Source organism: Tursiops truncatus, chromosome 1, assembly GCF_011762595.2.
Source record: "Tursiops truncatus isolate mTurTru1 chromosome 1, mTurTru1.mat.Y, whole genome shotgun sequence".
Lineage (NCBI taxonomy): Eukaryota > Metazoa > Chordata > Mammalia > Artiodactyla > Delphinidae > Tursiops > Tursiops truncatus.
Window position 1 is genome coordinate 151,376,546 of NC_047034.1, and position 17,231 is coordinate 151,393,776.

The following is a 17,231-nucleotide window of genomic DNA, read 5'->3' on the forward strand; positions in this document are numbered from 1 at the left end:
GAACCTGGGAAGGCCCTCTGCCTCCTCAGAGAGAAACGGAGGCTTGGTCCCCGTCCCGCACCCTGGCGGCTCTTTGGATTACCCGGCCGATGCCTCGGGGAAGCCCGAGGCGAGGATGGAGGGTGGGCGCTGGCGGCTAGACGGAGCGGGGCGGAGCTGGGCCGACGGCGCCGGCCTCCTTCCCCGGGTCCTCTCAGGTGACAGACCCCCGCGGGTCCCCTGCCCCGCCCCGCCGCATATTCAGGAGGCCGGACCCGCCCCGTCCGAGAGCAGCTAGCGCGGCCGCGCCGGAGCCTCAGCGGTCGGTGCGTGCGTGGAGCCGGCACCCATCCTCCTCGAGTCCGCCGCCCGCCATGGCCCCTGAGGCCGCCCGCCGCAGCCTCCTGGTTCTCCTGCAGGTGCTCGGGCTCGCCCTGGCGCAGATCGTAAGTCCCGCGCCGGGGTCCGGAGTGCGGGGTCTGGGTCCGGGGTTCAGGATCCCGCGGTCTAGTCAAGGGCTCCCTCTGCCTGACCTCCACCCTCTGCTGACACTCCCTAGCGCGAGGGGCAGCTTCGAACAGTCCCGCGGTGCACGTCCCCTTAGGAGGGGCACAAACGGGGGGCGTCTCGGCACAGTGAAAGGAGGTGGATAAGCCGGGGAGCCAGAGGGACCCTGTCCCGAGATGCTCGGCCCTGCCTGGGACGGGCAGCGTGCGGCGAGAGCTGGCGCCGGGTCCTGGCAGCCCGGAGAGCCCAGGTGGCGGGGGACACAATGGTGCCCATTCACGGGGCTCCGGATTCTCCGCCCCCGCCGCCTCCCAGGGGGCGCCGGCTCCAGCCAGACGCCGCTCTCGCTGGCTGCTGCCTCTCTGCCGGGCTCGCCCGCTCGCGTCTCACTTTCGAGGGCCGGCTGGGGGGAGGGGGGCCTAACGGGACGCGGGCGCGGAGGGGCAGGGCCCGGGCGCCAGCCTGGCACTTCTCGGCCTGGGGAGGGCGCGGGCACCTGGCAGGCGGGGGACCCCCACCCGAGTCGGGGGTGGCCCCGTAAGAGAGCCACCTAAGGGAGGACGGAGGAGCGTTGCTGCGAGAGGGGTGCTCTGAGTTAGGAGGAGAGAACACGCTTCCCTTCCCTGGGTTCCCTCACGCCCCGTCTCTCTGCGCCTCCCCAGCTGTCCCGTCGGACTTTATCCGCACCGGGGGGAGAGGAAGGGGTACCTACTCACCTTCAGTATCTGTTGTTCACCTAAAAATAATGCGAGCAACCGTCCATTGAGGACCAAGCGTCTCTAGGCACCATCTTCCTTACCATCGGTTATTTATTTGAGCCATCAGCATCTCCACCTGTTCCCACCCACGACAGCGCAAGGGCAACATGGTACAGTGGAAGGAGGTGGGCAGACCGAGGACGGAATTCTGGCTCCACCGCTTACTTCCGGCGATCACGGACCCCTTCATCTTTCTGAGCCTGTTTCCTCAACTGCAAACTGGGGCTTGCTAGTTTCGGCCTCACAGTTCTGAGCATTCAAGAAGATAATATATGTAATGGTGCACAGTATATGGTACACAGTGGGTTCTCAATAAACGGGGAGTTCGCGGCTCCCTGAGGAGCTCCCTTTCCTTAGGGAGGGGTGCACTCCTGGATGCCCAGTTCCCTGCACTATCTGAGGGTTGCACCCCTGTATGTGTTTTCAGAGAGGTCCACCAGGAGAGCGGGGGCCACCGGGGCCACCGGGGCCACCGGGGCCACCGGGAGTGCCTGGATCCGACGGAATCGACGTGAGTCTCTAACCTGGGAAGGGAGGGGGAGAGAGGCGGCGGACAAAGGGGAACTTTGTGAGCCCTGGGAGTGGGGGGCGGGGGGCGGGGCGGTGAGGTTGACGCCTGGAGATGCAGTGCCCCCTGTTGCCAGTAGGCGACGCCAGCCTGCACCACAAGGAGACCGTTTGTTCTACAAAAACCTCAAACCAGCCCCGAGAGGCAGAGCCCCTTATAGCCGCCGGTGGACAAGGAGCTGCTGTTCTGTCTGCCCGCCACAGCTCATAGCGATTCCTTATCCCTCGCCCCCTCCTCCCTTCTTTTTTCGGGTGGGAGACGCCCTGCCTCCTCTCCCTGCCCCCTGGCACGTCTGGATGCTTCTTCAGGGTAGCTTGGAAGCCTTGGCCAGACCGCTGACCCGCTAGGGCCAGACTCCGGTCTCTTCCCTTTGCATTTTTCTCCCCGATTTTAGCTGGTCTCGTTCCCTGCTCTCCCTACCACAGTGAGGGTTAAATAGCTCATTCTGGATGCTCCCCCAGGAGGTCAGCCCCATGTTTACCCATCTCGACAGCCTTCTATTCAACCTGGTGCCCCACCCTCCAAACACAGGGTGAAGGGTCCTTGCCAGGCTCTCTGGCCGCCACAGGCTCTGAAATGCCTGGAAGCCTCTCTGGGGCTGAATGTGATTCCACAGCCCATATCTGTCCTCCACCAAGGATCCTTTGTCATAGGGGAAGGAGGTCCTTCTTGCCTTGGTGACACATTGAATCTGCCCCCTTGGTCCTTGCCCCTGCCCCATCTCGTTTTCCTGACCCTAACCCAGAAGGCCGCCACTGCCCCCTTCACTTACCTCCCCTTCATGTTTTCCTAAAAACCCCACGTTTCTCCCCACACTTGCTCAAATCCAAGAGGCACCTGCTCTCCGAGGTAACCTGGAGCCAACAACCCTGTTCGCAGGTCTCCTAACTGGCCCCTTACCAACACTGGCATGACTAGAACCCACTCGCATGCTGTTATCACCCTCTCCAGCCTGTCTGGGATTGGTGTCAACCCACCTATGGTTTTCTTGAGGGAAAGGGAGCTATTTTCCTAAAAAGCACAAGGCTTGAGAGGACCCAGGACAGAAGAGAGGAGAGTGAGGAGAGGAGCACGTGGGACGGGCCAGCCAGGGCTTGTGTGCCCATCTGGGGGAGCACGAGCCATAGTGTGCTGTCTCAACAACTTGTATCTTGCAGGGTGACAAGGGGCCCCCTGGGAAAGCTGGCCCTCCGGTGAGTACTTTTTCCTCCTTGACCTCTGACCCTTCCAGGTCTTGCCCTCCTGTGTCTAATGTTTGCTCCACTTCTGTTTTCAAGGGACCTAAGGGAGAGCCTGGCAAAGCGGGGCCAGATGGGCCAGCCGGCAAGCCCGGGATTGACGTGAGTACCTACCTGAGCGTCAGGTAGGGCAGGTGAGGGCTCCACCCACTGACTTCCAGAGCCCAATTCTGGCATCTTCCCTGATCTGCTATTCAGAGCAAGATGGAGACTCTACAGCTGTGAGCCCCCCTCACCTTCATATGAGATTGTGGCCTCACACCCACCCCAGGAGCATTGAATCACAAGCAAATGGGGGTCCAGAGAGGGGTTCTGGTCATCGGCAGCAGCCAGAGTTTAGTCTCACATTTCTGGCCCTAAGTATCAAACTGAATACTCTGGGCAGAGCTGTCCTTATGCTCCCTCTCCCTTCCTCTCCTTTTCCCTTCCCCACTCCACCCGTCACAGCCCCAGGCACCACTCAGGAGAGGAACGGTATTTGGCTGATAGCACAGAGTTCCCGGGGACCCCAAGGTCACAGGCTCCTGGACACAGCCAGGGGCAATGGGAAGTCTTCTTGTTGGGGCATACATTTGAGTCAGTCACTGAAAGATGGGAGGAAGAAGAGGCCCCCGTGAGTTGCCTTTGCCCTGTTGGTGCAAGAGGTGCCCATTAGGGCTGTGACCAGCCACCAGGGCTGTTCCAACTCGTCCACGGTTACAAAATATATTGCCTTCCACATTGGTTTTCATAGCCACCCAGAGAAGCAAGCATGATTATTAATCCATTTTGCAGATGAGAAAACTAAGGCTCAGAAAAAGTTGCCAAGGGCCAGACATCAAGAAAATGGCTAATCCAGACCTATGTCTATCTAGGTTTTCTAGACTCCTAGACTGGAGGCATGAGGTCTGGGCTGACAAATCTTTGGGCCTTGGTTTCTCATCTTCCAAAAGACAATAATCGTCAAGGACTATGGTGGGAACTGGGGGAAGGGAAAGTGAGGTGTAGCCGCCCTTAGGCCTTCATGGAGTGTGGTGAAAGGCAGCCTGGGCCCACCCAGGAGAGACCTCTGGACCCGCCCTGCCCCGCGGGTCAGGGAGCAGGTTCGCCCCTCACGGATGTACCTTCTCTTTCTTCGCCAGGGTCTAACTGGAGCCAAGGGGGAGCCTGGTCCCATGGGGATCCCTGGAGTCAAGGTAAGTAGCCTGCTGGGGGCCTCAGCAGGGGCAATCTAGCGCCAGAGTTTGGGAGGGGCTTTGGCAGACAGGAGCAGGGACCCAGGAGACCCTAGCCTCTGAGCCTCTCCCATTGCTCTTACAGGGGCAGCCTGGGCTCCCAGGTCCCCCCGGCCTGCCGGTGAGTATAACTGGCAAGGGCTTTAAAGGACCCTTTGTGGGGAGAGGGACTTGTAAAAGATGCCATGAACCTAATCTCTTCTTCTGTTCCAGGGCCCTGGCTTTGCCGGACCTCCTGTAAGTCTGCAGGAATGGGGCAGAGTTCCTGGGATTCTCTGGGAAGGAGGGTACAGAGGGCTTCCAGGGGACCGACCAGCATGGGGAGGGGCCAGCATTCTGTGATGGTGTTGGAAATGGGCAGACTTGTCAGAGAACTCTGGGAGTATCCACTGGCTCTGAGATTCTCTGGCCCTTAAAGCCCTAATCTGTCAGCTTCTCTGGTGTTGGTTGCAAAGTGAAAGTGGGGAAGAGGGCTCTGGGTCCCTCTGTGCCAGGACTGGGCTGACCCTCTGAGGCATCCCAGCCACTGATGTCTCTGTCCCTAGGGACCAGCCGGACCTGTTGGCCTCCCTGGTGAGATGGGACTCACGGGCCCCAAGGTGAGCCCCAGCTAGCCCTCTGCTCACCCTGCCTCCTGCCCTCTGCCTTCAAGCTGGCAAGTTCAGTATCTCTCCAGGATTTCCTGAGTCTGCCTCTGGCCACAAGGGAGCTCCTGCAGTTCTGGGGCAGAAACCCCTCCTGCTGAGCCCACCCTGTGGTAGGTCTTCCAGGGAGGCCAAGGGCTGGGGCCATCCCCCGAAGATCAGGCCTTGATCTCCCCAAGAGCCCAGATCTCAGGAGGTGACCTGGAGGGCAGGGTGGACAGTGCAGTAGCAGGAACTGGAGGAGGGGGCAGGGGTGACCTAGGCAGGACTGGACAAGGGTATGATTTGGGTCCTTCTTGCTTCCAGGGGGATCCTGGACCAGACGGACCAGCAGGGCCCCCAGGGCCCCCTGGGAAACCGGTAAGTGTCCTCAGACCTCCCACATGGCAGTGTGTGGCCGGGGAAGGACAAGAGTCCTTGGCGCCAGCCTGGGGTGGGGACAGTTTGCTTCAGACTCCGTCTCCATACATCTTTTCTCAGGGCCGCCCAGGAACCATTCAGGGTCTGGAAGGCAGCGCGGACTTCCTGGTGAGAGGCGGCGGGGGTTGGGGGGGCCTGGGGCGGGGCTAATCCGGGGAAGGGGCGGGTCATCTTGAGAGGGGCGGGCAAGGAGATAGGTTCCTTCAGGAGGTAGGGTCAGAGGGAGATGGGGAGGGGCTGCAGCTGAGAGGTGCAGCCAGGTGCGGTGGGAGGGGGGAATCGGAGCTGGCAAGATGGGGAAGCAAGGCCCAGTTGGCCTGGGGCTGGCCAGTGACCACAGAGCCCTGCGGGATTTCCTTTCCAGTGTCCAACCAACTGTCCAGCGGGCGTGAAAGGGCCCCCGGGGCTGCAGGGAGTGAAGGTGAGCTCCTGGCCCAAGTCTTGGGGGCCGGGGGGGTGGGGGGCGTGGGGGGGGGGAGGGACCTACTCTGAGCTCTCTCCTTCCCTGCAGGGGCATCCTGGCAAGCGCGGGCATCTGGGAGATTCCGGCCGCCAGGGGAAGCCGGTGAGTGTGAGGGCTGAGGGCCCTGGGAGGGTGTGTGTGGAGAGGGGCCTACAGGAGCCTGCCCCCCATCCTTCTCCCTTCCCCTTCCCCTGTGGGGCTCTGGGGATAAAGCCTTGAGCTGGGAGGCAAGAGGCCTAGATTCTAGGTCAATGTGTCCCTGGGCAAGTCCGTTCTCCTTGCTGTGCTTCCATTTCCCCATCCGTTCGTCACATGGGACCGTATGGTTTCTAGGAGGGCTTCCTGTCTGCTTTTGCTGGGAAGAGGATGGTGTCTTTGGTTGTCTGTTTGTCTCTCGATCTGCCTGCCTATCTGACTGCTCTTTCCTGCCCCTTAGGGTCCCAAGGGAGATGTGGGTGCCTCTGGAGAGCAAGGCATCCCTGGACCGCCGGTAAGGAACACTTTCCAAGGGCCCTCCTCACCTCTCCTGGGAGACCTTAGTGGAGTCATTCTCGTGCTCTGGGTTCTAACTTGTGAAAGAGACACCTGTGTCCAGCTGGTGTGTCTCTGGGTGGGGGGGGGGGGGAGGGAGGCTGAGGCTGACTGTGAGAGGCTGGGGGACAGGAACAAAGGCTGTCAGCCAGAAGACTCACCTGAGGCCCAGGTTCGGCCACTGTCCCTTTTGAGTGACCCTGGCGAGTCTCTCCCATCTCCGAGCATCAGTGACCATCTGTGATAGGGACTCCGTGCCTGCCTCAGAGAGGCACTGAGAAAATTGGGTGGGGGTCAGGGAAGGTGTCACGAAGTGGGCCTTCTAGTTGCCATCGCTGTCATTCTTCTGTCTTGACAGGGTCCCCAGGGCGTCAGGGGCTACCCGGGCATGGCGGGACCCAAAGGAGAGACGGTGAGTGGGTCTGGGGTGTCCTGCAAGAGCTGCTGGAACCAGCCCCCTGGCCTCTGGGGTCCAGCCAAGACTGACCCGCGATCTCTGCTCTCCCCAGGGTCCTCAAGGGTACAAAGGCATGGTGGGCTCCATCGGCGCCGCCGGGTCACCAGTGAGTCTGCTCCTGCTTCCGCCCACACCCACCTCCTCCAGACACAGCTCCTAGGGCTGCGGAGGGCTGCGGCTCCCCCTGAGCCCACATAACTTGCATTTCTGTTTGTCCTTCTTGCCAGGGTGAGGAAGGTCCTCAGGGGCCACCAGGCCGAGCTGGGGAGAAGGGTGACGTGGTGAGTCCTCAGGCACTCCTGTCCAGTCACGGCCCCTGGGGAGAACTGGGTGGACTCAGCTCCACCCAAGGCTCACGTGCGCGCACAAACGTGTGTGTGTGTGTGTGTGTGTGTGTGTGTGTGTGTGTGTGTGTGTGTGCATATGTTATTCTGCGTGTCTGTGCGTGTGGGTGACTGATGTGAGGGAGGAACGTCTGTGCCCAGAGCCCAGCCAGCCCCCTCCTCCAAGCCCAGCCTGTTGCTGATCAAATTCAGACTTCGGGAGAACCGTGTAATGCAGTCCCACGGTCACTGGGGCCAGACAATGAAATTCCAGGGAATCAGTCATGGGGCTAATGGGATTTGGTCCAGATCCCAGTTCTCTTAACTCTCTCTTTTTTTTTTAAAGTAAAAGACTATCTCTTTTGAGCAGTTCTGAGTTTACAGAAAAATTGAGCAGAAAGTAAAGTTAGGGTTGTTTTTCTTTTTGTTAGTTTTTTTATTGTGCAAGTTTTTTAACAAACGCAAAAGTAGGGAGAATAATATAGTGATCCCTTATGTACCTACCTCCCCAAATTAACCTTTTACCGCTCTCACTTCATCCATCCTCTTCTTCCTTTCTTTTCCTCACTTCATTGCTTTGCTGATATTTTCGAGCAAATTCTTAACATTACGTCATGTTACCCACTTCCGAATGTATCTCTTACAAATAAGGCTCTTTCCTCACATAACCACGATATCATTATCCCTCCAACAAAATTATCAATTATTCCTGAACATCATCTAATCATCAGCTTGTAGTCAATTTTTCCCAGTGATATCAAAAATGTCTTTTCAGGGTTCTTGTTCAAAGCAAGACCCAAACCAAGTCCACACATTGTCTTTAGTTGTGTTTCTTCACATCAGTGTCACTCAGGGCCTTGGTGGGTCTCAGGAGCGCTGGCTCCTCCCCTGTCCTGCTCCAGCCCAGCCTGCTTGGTGCTGACCTCTACTCCCTCCCACTAGGTCCAGGGCGAACTCATACAACTAGGCCCCTCTCCTCCAGCCCCTGCACAGCATGGCCTGTGCCACAGGGACCCTGGGATCCGGAGGCCACTGTTCTTAGCTGTTCCCTTCTCTGAACAGCCAGACAGGAGTTCAGCCTCCTGAAGCTGATCTGATCTCTGTCTGCTTTGCAGGGCAGCCAAGGTATCCGAGGACCCCAGGGAATAACAGGCCCGAAGGGAGCAACCGTAAGTGGACAGAGGGCGGGGTCCAGGCAGCTCTGCAAGCCCCCAGAGGAGGAGGAGCCTGGGATTCTAGACTGAACTCTGTTGCCGGTGGGCTGTCACCTCGGGAAATGCCCTCTTTCTGCGCCTTAGTTTTTTCACCTGTAAATAGGGTGGTGATGTAGGAGAGGTCCCGGGACACTCATCACCCACACAAGGGAAGGACTGTGGTCCATTCCATGATATCCCTCCCCACTTCCACTCTCCCACCCCCAATTAGCTGGTGGGGCTTCCCAAGGTGACCCGACCCACACAGGGACACGGGTGGGTGGCCTGACCCTAGGCATCTCCCCATTGTGAGTGTCCCTTCACTTTCCTCCTGAGCAGGGCCCACCAGGCATTGACGGCAAGGACGGGACCCCAGGCACACCTGGCACGAAGGTAGGAGGGGGGACGGCTGGTGGGATTGGGGCAAGGGTCAGGGGCCTTTCCAGCTGAGGCTCTGAGTCCCGTCACACTGAGCCTGGAGGCCTAGGAGCCTGGGATCCTCACACATGTCACGGACACATTCCTGGTTGCCTCGGGGCCTCAGTTTCCCTGCCTCCACTCGGGTGGGAGACTCATCTGTGTCTCTGGTTCTGTCTCTTGCAGGGCAGTGCAGGTCAGGCGGGGCGGCCAGGAAACCCGGGCCACCAGGGCCTAGTGGTGAGTATGGGGCGGAGCCATGGGGGCTGCCACACAGCCAGTTGCTTATCCTCCTCCAGGAGTCCAGGCACTCTGTGGCCCACCTCCCCAAGGTGGTGTGAGTGACTGATGAGATGGAAGTCACACAGCCAGGGCTGTGCTCTAGTCCTTGTCCCCACCCAGCTCAGGCCTCCTCACCAAGTCTGGCCTGGCCTAGGCTTCGTCATTTGGACAGTTGTTCCGGCTTTCTCTTTGACCGTTCCAACCGTCCATGTTGGCTAAGTGGAATCTGACCATTTCCCTGCTAAACACCTTCCGTGCTCCCCCTCCCCTGCTGCCTCCAGGAAAGTCACTCTGTCCAGTCATTCAATAGAGTTACTGAGGTATAGTAAGTGGCAGGGAAAGTTACGAACAGGACAGCTACACTCCTCGTCGTCACAGCTCATCTTAGCATCTCAGGACCACCATAATCTGACCCCAGCCTATCCCTCTGCCTCATCAGCCACTGCCTCTCTTCATCCTCTCCCTTCTCAACATGGCCTTGGCTTTTCTGCCTCCACACATTCAAGCCTGTACTGGTCCCTCAGCTTGGAATGCCCTTCCCATCTCTCTGTGCCTTCTCACCGTCAGGCCCACCTCCAGCCCACACCTTCTGGGAACCCCCGTCCCTCCCTGCCAGAGGTACTGAGGCCGAGGCCTGCTAACATGTCCACGTGCAGACTGCGTTCCTGTGCGCACTCACATGTGGCCCTCTTCTCCCCATGGACCACAGGCACTTGTAGGCAGGCCCTTCTGTACCCATCTCCTCTCTCACCAGGGATTTGCGGCTAGGCACAGTCAAGTTCATGGCTGGGCCTTCTGCTGTTCAGCTCCCATAAGGCAGGGGAGGAATCCGGGAGGCAAAGCAGTAGGTGCACAGGGCTCCCCCTGCCAGGGGAGAAACTGACATCAGCTTCCTTCTACAGGGTGTGCCCGGCCAGCCTGGGACAAAAGGAGGCCCTGGAGACAAGGTAAGAGGGCAGAGTTGGCTTCATCTGAGCAAGCGAGCCTGGGGGCAGGGACCAGGGACACGGCTTAAAGACTGCAAGGCGCCGTCCTCAGCCCAAGCTCAGAGACTTGGCCTGGACACAAGTCCTTTGGGCCTAACCACCTCCCTCCTGTCACCTCCCTCCCACCCTCATCCTGGCTAGAGGAGACAGGATGGCATGGCTGCATATCTAGATGAGAAACAGGAAGATCAATGGAGTCCAGAGGACTTCACCAAGAACCCTCTCCTCTCCCCAGCTCATTTGGTTCCAGAGTCTTTTTAAGGTTCCCTGGGCTTCTCCAAGGCCAAGGGCCTGACTGGGCTACACAGACTGACCTCAGAACTCTGTTTTCCTGCAGGGTGAGCCAGGCCGGCAAGGCTTCCCAGGAGTCTCTGGTTCCCCTGGGAAGGAGGTGAGTGTCCCCTCTTCTGACACAAGGCCTCTTGCTTTGCTCCCTTCCCCCGCTCCCCCAGGCCTGAGGACCCTGCACACATTGTATGGGGCCTGAGTGAGACTGTGAGGTGGAGCCCTAGCCTAGGGGTGCCCTCGGTGCCAGTCGAGGCTCTGCCACTGACGCAGGGAAGCTCTCTTCTCTCTCTGGGCACCGGTTTCCCTGTGTACAATGCAGAGAGGGTGGGAGCTGCTTCTGTCCTGGGGTAGGACCTCTCCAGATGGCCCAGCTGACTGGGGCTGAGAATCCAGCAGGAAGTCATTCATTCATTCATTCCATAAACATTCACCAAATATCTGCAACCCGCTAGACGCTGAGATAGACAGTCTCCTACTCACATGGAGCTTACGGTTTCGTGGGAGAGACAGACATTAAATTAAATAAATGATCGCATGATGACTACAACTGTATTTGGTCCTATGAAGGAAAAGTACAGGGACCGGAAGATGAGGAGGTGAAGGAAGTCTTCCTGATGAAGCAAATTAGCTGAGCCCCAAGGGTGGGTAGGGGCTGGCCAGGTGCGGAAGGGAGGGATCCTCCAGGCTATTGCTCACCTCTGATTTCTCTGTCCCCCAGGGAGAGCCAGGGCCTCGAGGAGAAATCGGTCCCCCGGGCATCATGGGGCAGAAGGTAAGTGCCTGGCACAGCGGCCCCTCCCTGGGGTCCTCTGCAACAGCTGGCACTGCTGGACCCAGGATCTGGGTCCTCTCAAGGGTCCAGTGCCTGCCCATCCTGCCTAGCCTGCATGAGGCCTCCCAGTCAGGGCCTCAGTCTGCAGGTCTGAAGTGGAGCCCAGGACCTCCACGGTGGTGACAGCAGGAATGGAGGGCACCCTGACCACAGGGTCTGGTATCTGGCAGGGAGAGGCTGCCCCTGCTGAGAGCCAGGATGTGACGTTCACTTTCCATTTCAGGGTGACCACGGTGAGAGGGGGCCAGTGGGGCAGCCAGGCCCTCAAGGCCGACAGGTAAGTGCAGGGTGGCTGGGATGGGCATGGGGAGCCTGTCTGGGCACCTCATCTGACTTATTCCTCTGGTTTCTTTTCTCCTCAGGGCCCCAAGGGGGAACAGGGTCCCCCCGGAATTCCAGGGCCCCAAGGCTTGCCAGGCATCAAGGGAGACAAGGTACCAAATGGGGCTGGAAAATACCAGGGAAAGACGTCTTAAGACTCTGCGGGAGGAGTCGGTGGAGGGCAGTGAGATCCTTGAGCGCCGCAAATCTTCGTGGGAAAAGTTCTCCCTGCGGGTCCCAAGGGACCCCGGGGTGTGGGGGGTGGCGGCGAGAGGCAGAGCTGCAGAGGGGCGTGTGGCCAGGAGCCAGGGTTGGGGGGACCCTGTGGACCCAGCCTCCCCTGGACCCGAGCTCACCAAGCCCTGGACTCCCCGCTTTCTCCAGGGCTTCCCAGGGAAGACCGGGCCCCGCGGCGGAGTGGTGAGTGCCAGCATGTCCCCTTCCCCCGCGTCGGGGCGGGGGACGCGGGTGTCACAAGCCAGCACAGCCGCCCCGCCCCTGCTCCCACGCCACGCGGGGCCACCGCGGTCTGACTCGGTCTCAATCTGCAGGGCGACCCGGGGGTGGCTGGCCTCCCAGGAGAGAAAGGCGAGAAGGTGAGCCGGCTGCGGGGGGGGGGCGGCGGGCGGGCCCTGGGACCCCACAGCCTCGTGACCGCGCTTCCTTGTGCTTGCAGGGCGAGTCTGGCGAGCCGGGGCCCAAGGGACAGGTGAGTCCTGCAGCCGCGACACCACCTTCCCCCTCTCCCGCCACCCCCCTTCCCTCGGCGCCGCTGGGGACCAGGACCGCGGCTCCCCAGGCTTCCCTCCCCTCCATCCCATCCTTCCCCGACCCCGACCCCCGCTGCTCCCAGCGCGTGCGTCCTCTGACCCTGGCTCTGCCCCCACCCCACTCGGCAGCAAGGAGTCCGCGGAGAAGCCGGCTATCCGGGCCCCAGCGGGGATGCAGGCACCCCGGGGGTGCAGGGCTACCCCGGGCTCCCGGGCCCTCGAGGACTGGTTGGAAACCGAGGCTTGCCCGGACAGCCCGGGAGGCAGGGCGTGGCGGTAAGTTGGCCTCCAGGGCAGGAGTCATCTCTTTGGAAGGACATCTCTTTGGGTTGCTGCTTTTCGCTCCAAAGGCTGGGAATTCCCAGAGGAAGCTGGCTTCCCTGAGGCTGGTTCCAAACCTCAGGGTCAGAGAGGATGGGTGTGGGTGCAGGAGGGATTTCAGTCAGATGCTGAAAATACTTCTGGTGAGAAAACGGGAACAGGAGGGGGTCATCGCGCTGGAGCGGTCAGCCCTGGCAGCCAGGGGCTTCTTCCTGAAAGACCTCCTCTGCTTTCAGGGCCGAGATGCCAGTGACCAGCACATTGAGGATGTGGTGCTGAAGATGCTGCAAGGTGAGGGGCGGAGGGGCAACAACTCCTGCTCACAAGCCAGGGCATCGCCATCCTTCAGGAGCCTCTTCAAGTGGCCTTGCTGGAGTGTCTGGAGTCAGGGGCGGCCATTCCAGCTCTGCCTCCAAGGGGCTGGGGACCTTACCTACATCCCTGCCCTCTCAGGACCTTTGACATCCGTACAATAGCCTGAGGAAGGTGGAGGTTAACCCCCAGGCTATTCTGCGTGCACACGTAGGGACCAGGGGCCAGGGGCCAGGATGCTCTGCCTTCCCCAGTTTTACTGAGCTGACACCCAGCTTACAGACTTCTCTGTCTCCCTCCCTCCCTCCAGAGCAACTGGCAGAGATAGCTGTGAGTGCCAAGCGGGAGGCTCTGGGTGCGACTGGGATGATGGGTCTCCCAGGACCCCCTGGGCCTCCTGGGTACCCAGGCAAACAGGGACCCATTGGGCACCCTGGCCCTCGGGGCATTCCTGGCATCGTGGGAGCCGTGGGTCAGATTGGCAACATCGGGCCCAAGGGTGAGTGCTATTCTGTCTGTGGTGGCCAGGGGATGGGGGTTTGGCCAAGACCAGCCCCTGGGGGGGTCCTCAGTTACTGAGTTGATTGCCCTGCCTCCTGTTTTGTCTTTCATCATTCCCCTTCCCAGGATGAGGTATAGACACTTGCACCCATTTCTCCCACATGTGACTCCTGCGCTTGCTTTTTCAGTAGCAAATTGATAGAAATGAATGTACTGTTTTACAGATTGGGTTTTTTGGGGGGTTTTGTTTGTTTTAAATTTACTTAGTGGTACTCCATAAACCTCCTTCCACGTCTCTAAAAGTGGGGAGGCAGATTAACAAAATACTCAAGAAGGCAAGCTCGAGTCACAAGACAGGTGTGAGTCCAGACTCTGCCACTTTCTCACTGTGGCTCCTGAACAAGTTACCTGTTTATCTTCCTGGGCCTTAGATTTATCATCTGTAAAATGGGGATATTAATAGCAACAACCTCGTAGTTGTCATGAAGATTACATTTATAGGTAACTTACATAGAGTTGGCACATAGTAAATGCCAACTATTGTGATTATTAGACACTTTCCTGTAAAGAACTTTACCAGCTGTATAGCCTTCCATCCTTTGGACTTGCCTTTATTTAATCAGTTCTGCAGTCATTTCCAACTTTCCCCTATTATGAACTAGCACAAAACAAATAATTGTTGTGTGTGAAATAGAAATTAAGTAGCAAGCCGAGTAGAAAAAAAGCATTTTCCTCTTCTGAAAAACTAAGGCTTGATTCTTTCTCTGCAGGAAAACGTGGAGAGAAGGGTGATAGGGGAGAAGTTGGACGAGGGCATCCCGGGATGCCTGGGCCCCCAGGGATCCCAGGTAAGATCTTGGCACTGCCCAGTGGCAGTTGTGTCCCTCAGCTCTGGGATTAATGATCCAGAGACAACTGGGTCTCTTCCATGGAGGCCTCATGCTCGGCCAACTCAGTCCCACACAGCCGGTTTTTGATACTTTTGGAGCACCCAGGAGCCTCTGGGCGGGGTCTGGCTGAGAACTGGGCAGCTGGGATTCTGAGGACTTCCTGGGTTGCACAAAAATCTGCTTCGTGGAGGGAAAGGAAGGGGCATGTGCTCCCCACGGACACTGATTGGGAGTTGGGAGGAAAGGACAATCAGACACGACTCTCAGAACCTCTGTGACTGGGGCAGAGTCCCTTCTCTCTGTGGGGTCCTTGGCTTCATTTTCCCCACCTGAAAAGTGAGACAGGAAATCTAAAGCTGAGACAGGAGGAGGCCTTGATGTCTTGACCTTCTCCCTCTCACAGGACTGCCTGGCCGGTCTGGCCAGGCGATCAACGGCAAAGATGGAGATCGAGGGGTCGCAGGGGCCCCAGGAGAGGCAGGCCGACCTGGCCTGCCAGGCCCCATGGGGCTGCCAGGATTCTGTGAGCCTGCGGCCTGCCTTGCAGCCTCAGCCTACACGTCTGCACGCCTCACAGAGCCTGGATCCATCAAGGGGCCATGAGCATCAGGCCAAGATCGAGCCCAGTGGGCATCCTGGGGGGAAAGGACTGGATGTCCTCTGGGTGGACATGCATCCCATTCCTCTGCCCAGGAAACTAGCTTTCCCGGGACCTCTGTCTGGGACCCAGGAGTCTTGAGGAAAAGGAAATTCTAAAACATGGGGGAAGGGAAGGGAGGACATCGGAGTGAAAAGGTGAGGCTAACACAGGGCAAGTGGCACCGGAGAGTGCGAGGTCCAGAGGGTGGGGTGGCTTTCCTTCCCGGAGCACCGCTCAGATGTCACCAAAACAAATGTCTCCTTAATTTACACCATCCTCCACTGGCCATCTTGTCCTTGGGGCAAGTGGACTGACGCCTTTGCTGGTTCCTGATTCCATTTTCACCCCCTGGGCTTACTGGGTGACTGCCCAGAGGTGGCCATCCTTAAGCCAGTCCACTACTTCCTCCCTGCATTCCTCCCATCTGGATATTTAAACACCCATCTCCCTTCCCTTTCTGGCATCACCTTCTCCCACCAAACCGCTAGATCCGCCCAGGCCTTTCTGTAAATAAAAGCCCCTGACTTGGGTACAAACCAGGATGCAAATGTTGGGCTTAATTTCTTGTGGATTAGGGGTGGGCCTCCACGACCTAAGCAGGATGGTCAAGGGCTCCAGAAGGGGAGGGTGGAGGGCGGGGTACCTGCCTCTGGGCACATCCTGAATTATGAGGATGGTACAGCATATTTGAGGAACACCTGTGGGATGAACCTGCAGGTAGAGTTAGGATGGTGACCCTCTGTCTAACTTTGGGCAGATCCTTCCCAGCCCTTGTACAGCTGGGCAAGGACTTGGCCTTGCCTCATTTATTCAGTAGGGCGCACCCAATGTCTTGCCAGGGCCTGACACACAGGAGGTCCTCTGTGAGCTTTGGCACCCACCGTGTGCTGGCCCTGGGGCAGGAGCTGGCAGCCAAGACTGGAAGACCTGGCTCTTGCCTTCCAGGGGCTTCTAGGCCCGTGAGAAAAACAGACCTGGACCTGGATGATGAGGGCAGAAGTGACATTCACTCATGCCACTTTCACTGAGGGAACATCTAGGGGAGACTGACTCAGATCTGATGTGTCAGCCTGAGGGCTCCCAGCCTCATAGCCGTGTAGGCCAGCAAGGCCACTCAAAGCAGCAGCAGCAGGAAAGGGCGTGGCAGGTACCTCTGACCCATGCAATGATGGGAGCTTTTGAAATTCAGGGAGTGACCAATCCCTTTGCGCCATTATTGATTTGGGCATTTATTCCCCCAAATGAAGCATTCTGCCAGCTTCCTCCTGGAGACACAGGACTCTGGCCTGAGGTCCCAGCATTTGTGAAGCTTGGTCTCTCTTACACCTCACCCTAAACTTGCCTGTAAGTCTCCACTTACGCTGGAGCAGGCTTCTCTTCCTCTGGCCAGCAGATGCTGAGAACTGCCCTCAGTAGCCTCCCCTGCCCCAATACACACACACACATATACCCCATGGGTGACCTCTCAGCCCCCTTACCTCAATCCAGGGACAGACAAGAAGGAGAAGGCAGGGTAGCCCTAAGGGCCACAGAGGTGGCTTCACCCTCAGAGCTTTGGCAAATCCGGAGTCACAGCATCCCAGGCCCCTCCGAAGGCCCCGCTGCTGCTGTGGCTGCCAGGGGAGCTGTTGGAATGCGGCATCTAGAGCTCAGTGGAGGGGAGAGGGTGAGGGCTACAGGAGGCAGCTGAACCCTGGCCCTGAGCAGCAGGCTCTCAGGCATCTCCTACCTGCTGGGGGAGGGCTCTCCTTCCCCAGGCCATGTCACTTTACTTGTCCCGGTGCCTGAAACTTTGGGCTTAGAGAGCCAGTCTATTCCTTGAGGTTTCCTCATGCGCTGGCCCTGGCCTCTTTCCTTCTCCTTCTCTGTGACTTTCCCTGAGAGTAGTTCCACTGGAGGATTTCAATTACACGATTCACAGATCTTATGCAGAGTTACACCTCATTCCTTATGACTCAGGCATTTGAAGGAGCCAAAAGGGGGCTGATTCCTAGGAACTAGTGGCTGGTAGCCTTTCTGATACTTCCTGGAGGGTGATTCACTCAGGAAAAACACACGTCCTTACTTTGATCCTACAATTCTCCCAGAAGCCTCTCTGACCTCAGGTCCACGCTTGGACCCTGGTACATTCCATTCCAGCCACTCCAGCCCCTGTGCTCCTCCTCAAACATGCTGCGCCAACACACATGCTATTTATGCTCTCTACCTGGAATGTTCTTTTTCAAAATATCACGGTCAGCAACCTCACGTCAGGTCTCTACTCAAAAGTGACCTGCTCACCCCTACCCCGATATTGATACCCACCTTGGGTTTCACTATTTCTCCTTAGCACTTATCACTATTCAACATACAACATATAAGCTCCATAATGGCAGA

At 58.3% G+C, this 17,231-nt stretch overlaps 1 protein-coding gene across 1 annotated transcript; it reads left to right on the forward strand.

The window, feature by feature from the left end:
• The first annotated feature begins 259 nt into the window (after positions 1-259).
• COL9A2 (collagen type IX alpha 2 chain) lies at positions 260-15,394 on the forward strand. Its single transcript, XM_033837327.2, has 32 exons — positions 260-425; positions 1,672-1,755; positions 2,970-3,005; positions 3,090-3,152; positions 4,172-4,225; positions 4,350-4,385; positions 4,478-4,501; positions 4,810-4,863; positions 5,215-5,268; positions 5,389-5,436; positions 5,693-5,749; positions 5,840-5,893; positions 6,228-6,281; positions 6,681-6,734; positions 6,832-6,885; positions 7,007-7,060; positions 8,218-8,271; positions 8,635-8,688; positions 8,899-8,952; positions 9,897-9,941; positions 10,318-10,371; positions 10,987-11,040; positions 11,324-11,377; positions 11,463-11,534; positions 11,806-11,841; positions 11,973-12,017; positions 12,098-12,130; positions 12,321-12,467; positions 12,749-12,803; positions 13,135-13,323; positions 14,096-14,173; positions 14,619-15,394. Exons 1-32 carry the CDS (start codon positions 354-356, stop codon positions 14,816-14,818), a joined length of 2,076 nt encoding a protein of 691 aa, XP_033693218.1. The 5' UTR covers positions 260-353; the 3' UTR covers positions 14,819-15,394.
• The last annotated feature ends 1,837 nt before the right edge of the window (positions 15,395-17,231 follow it).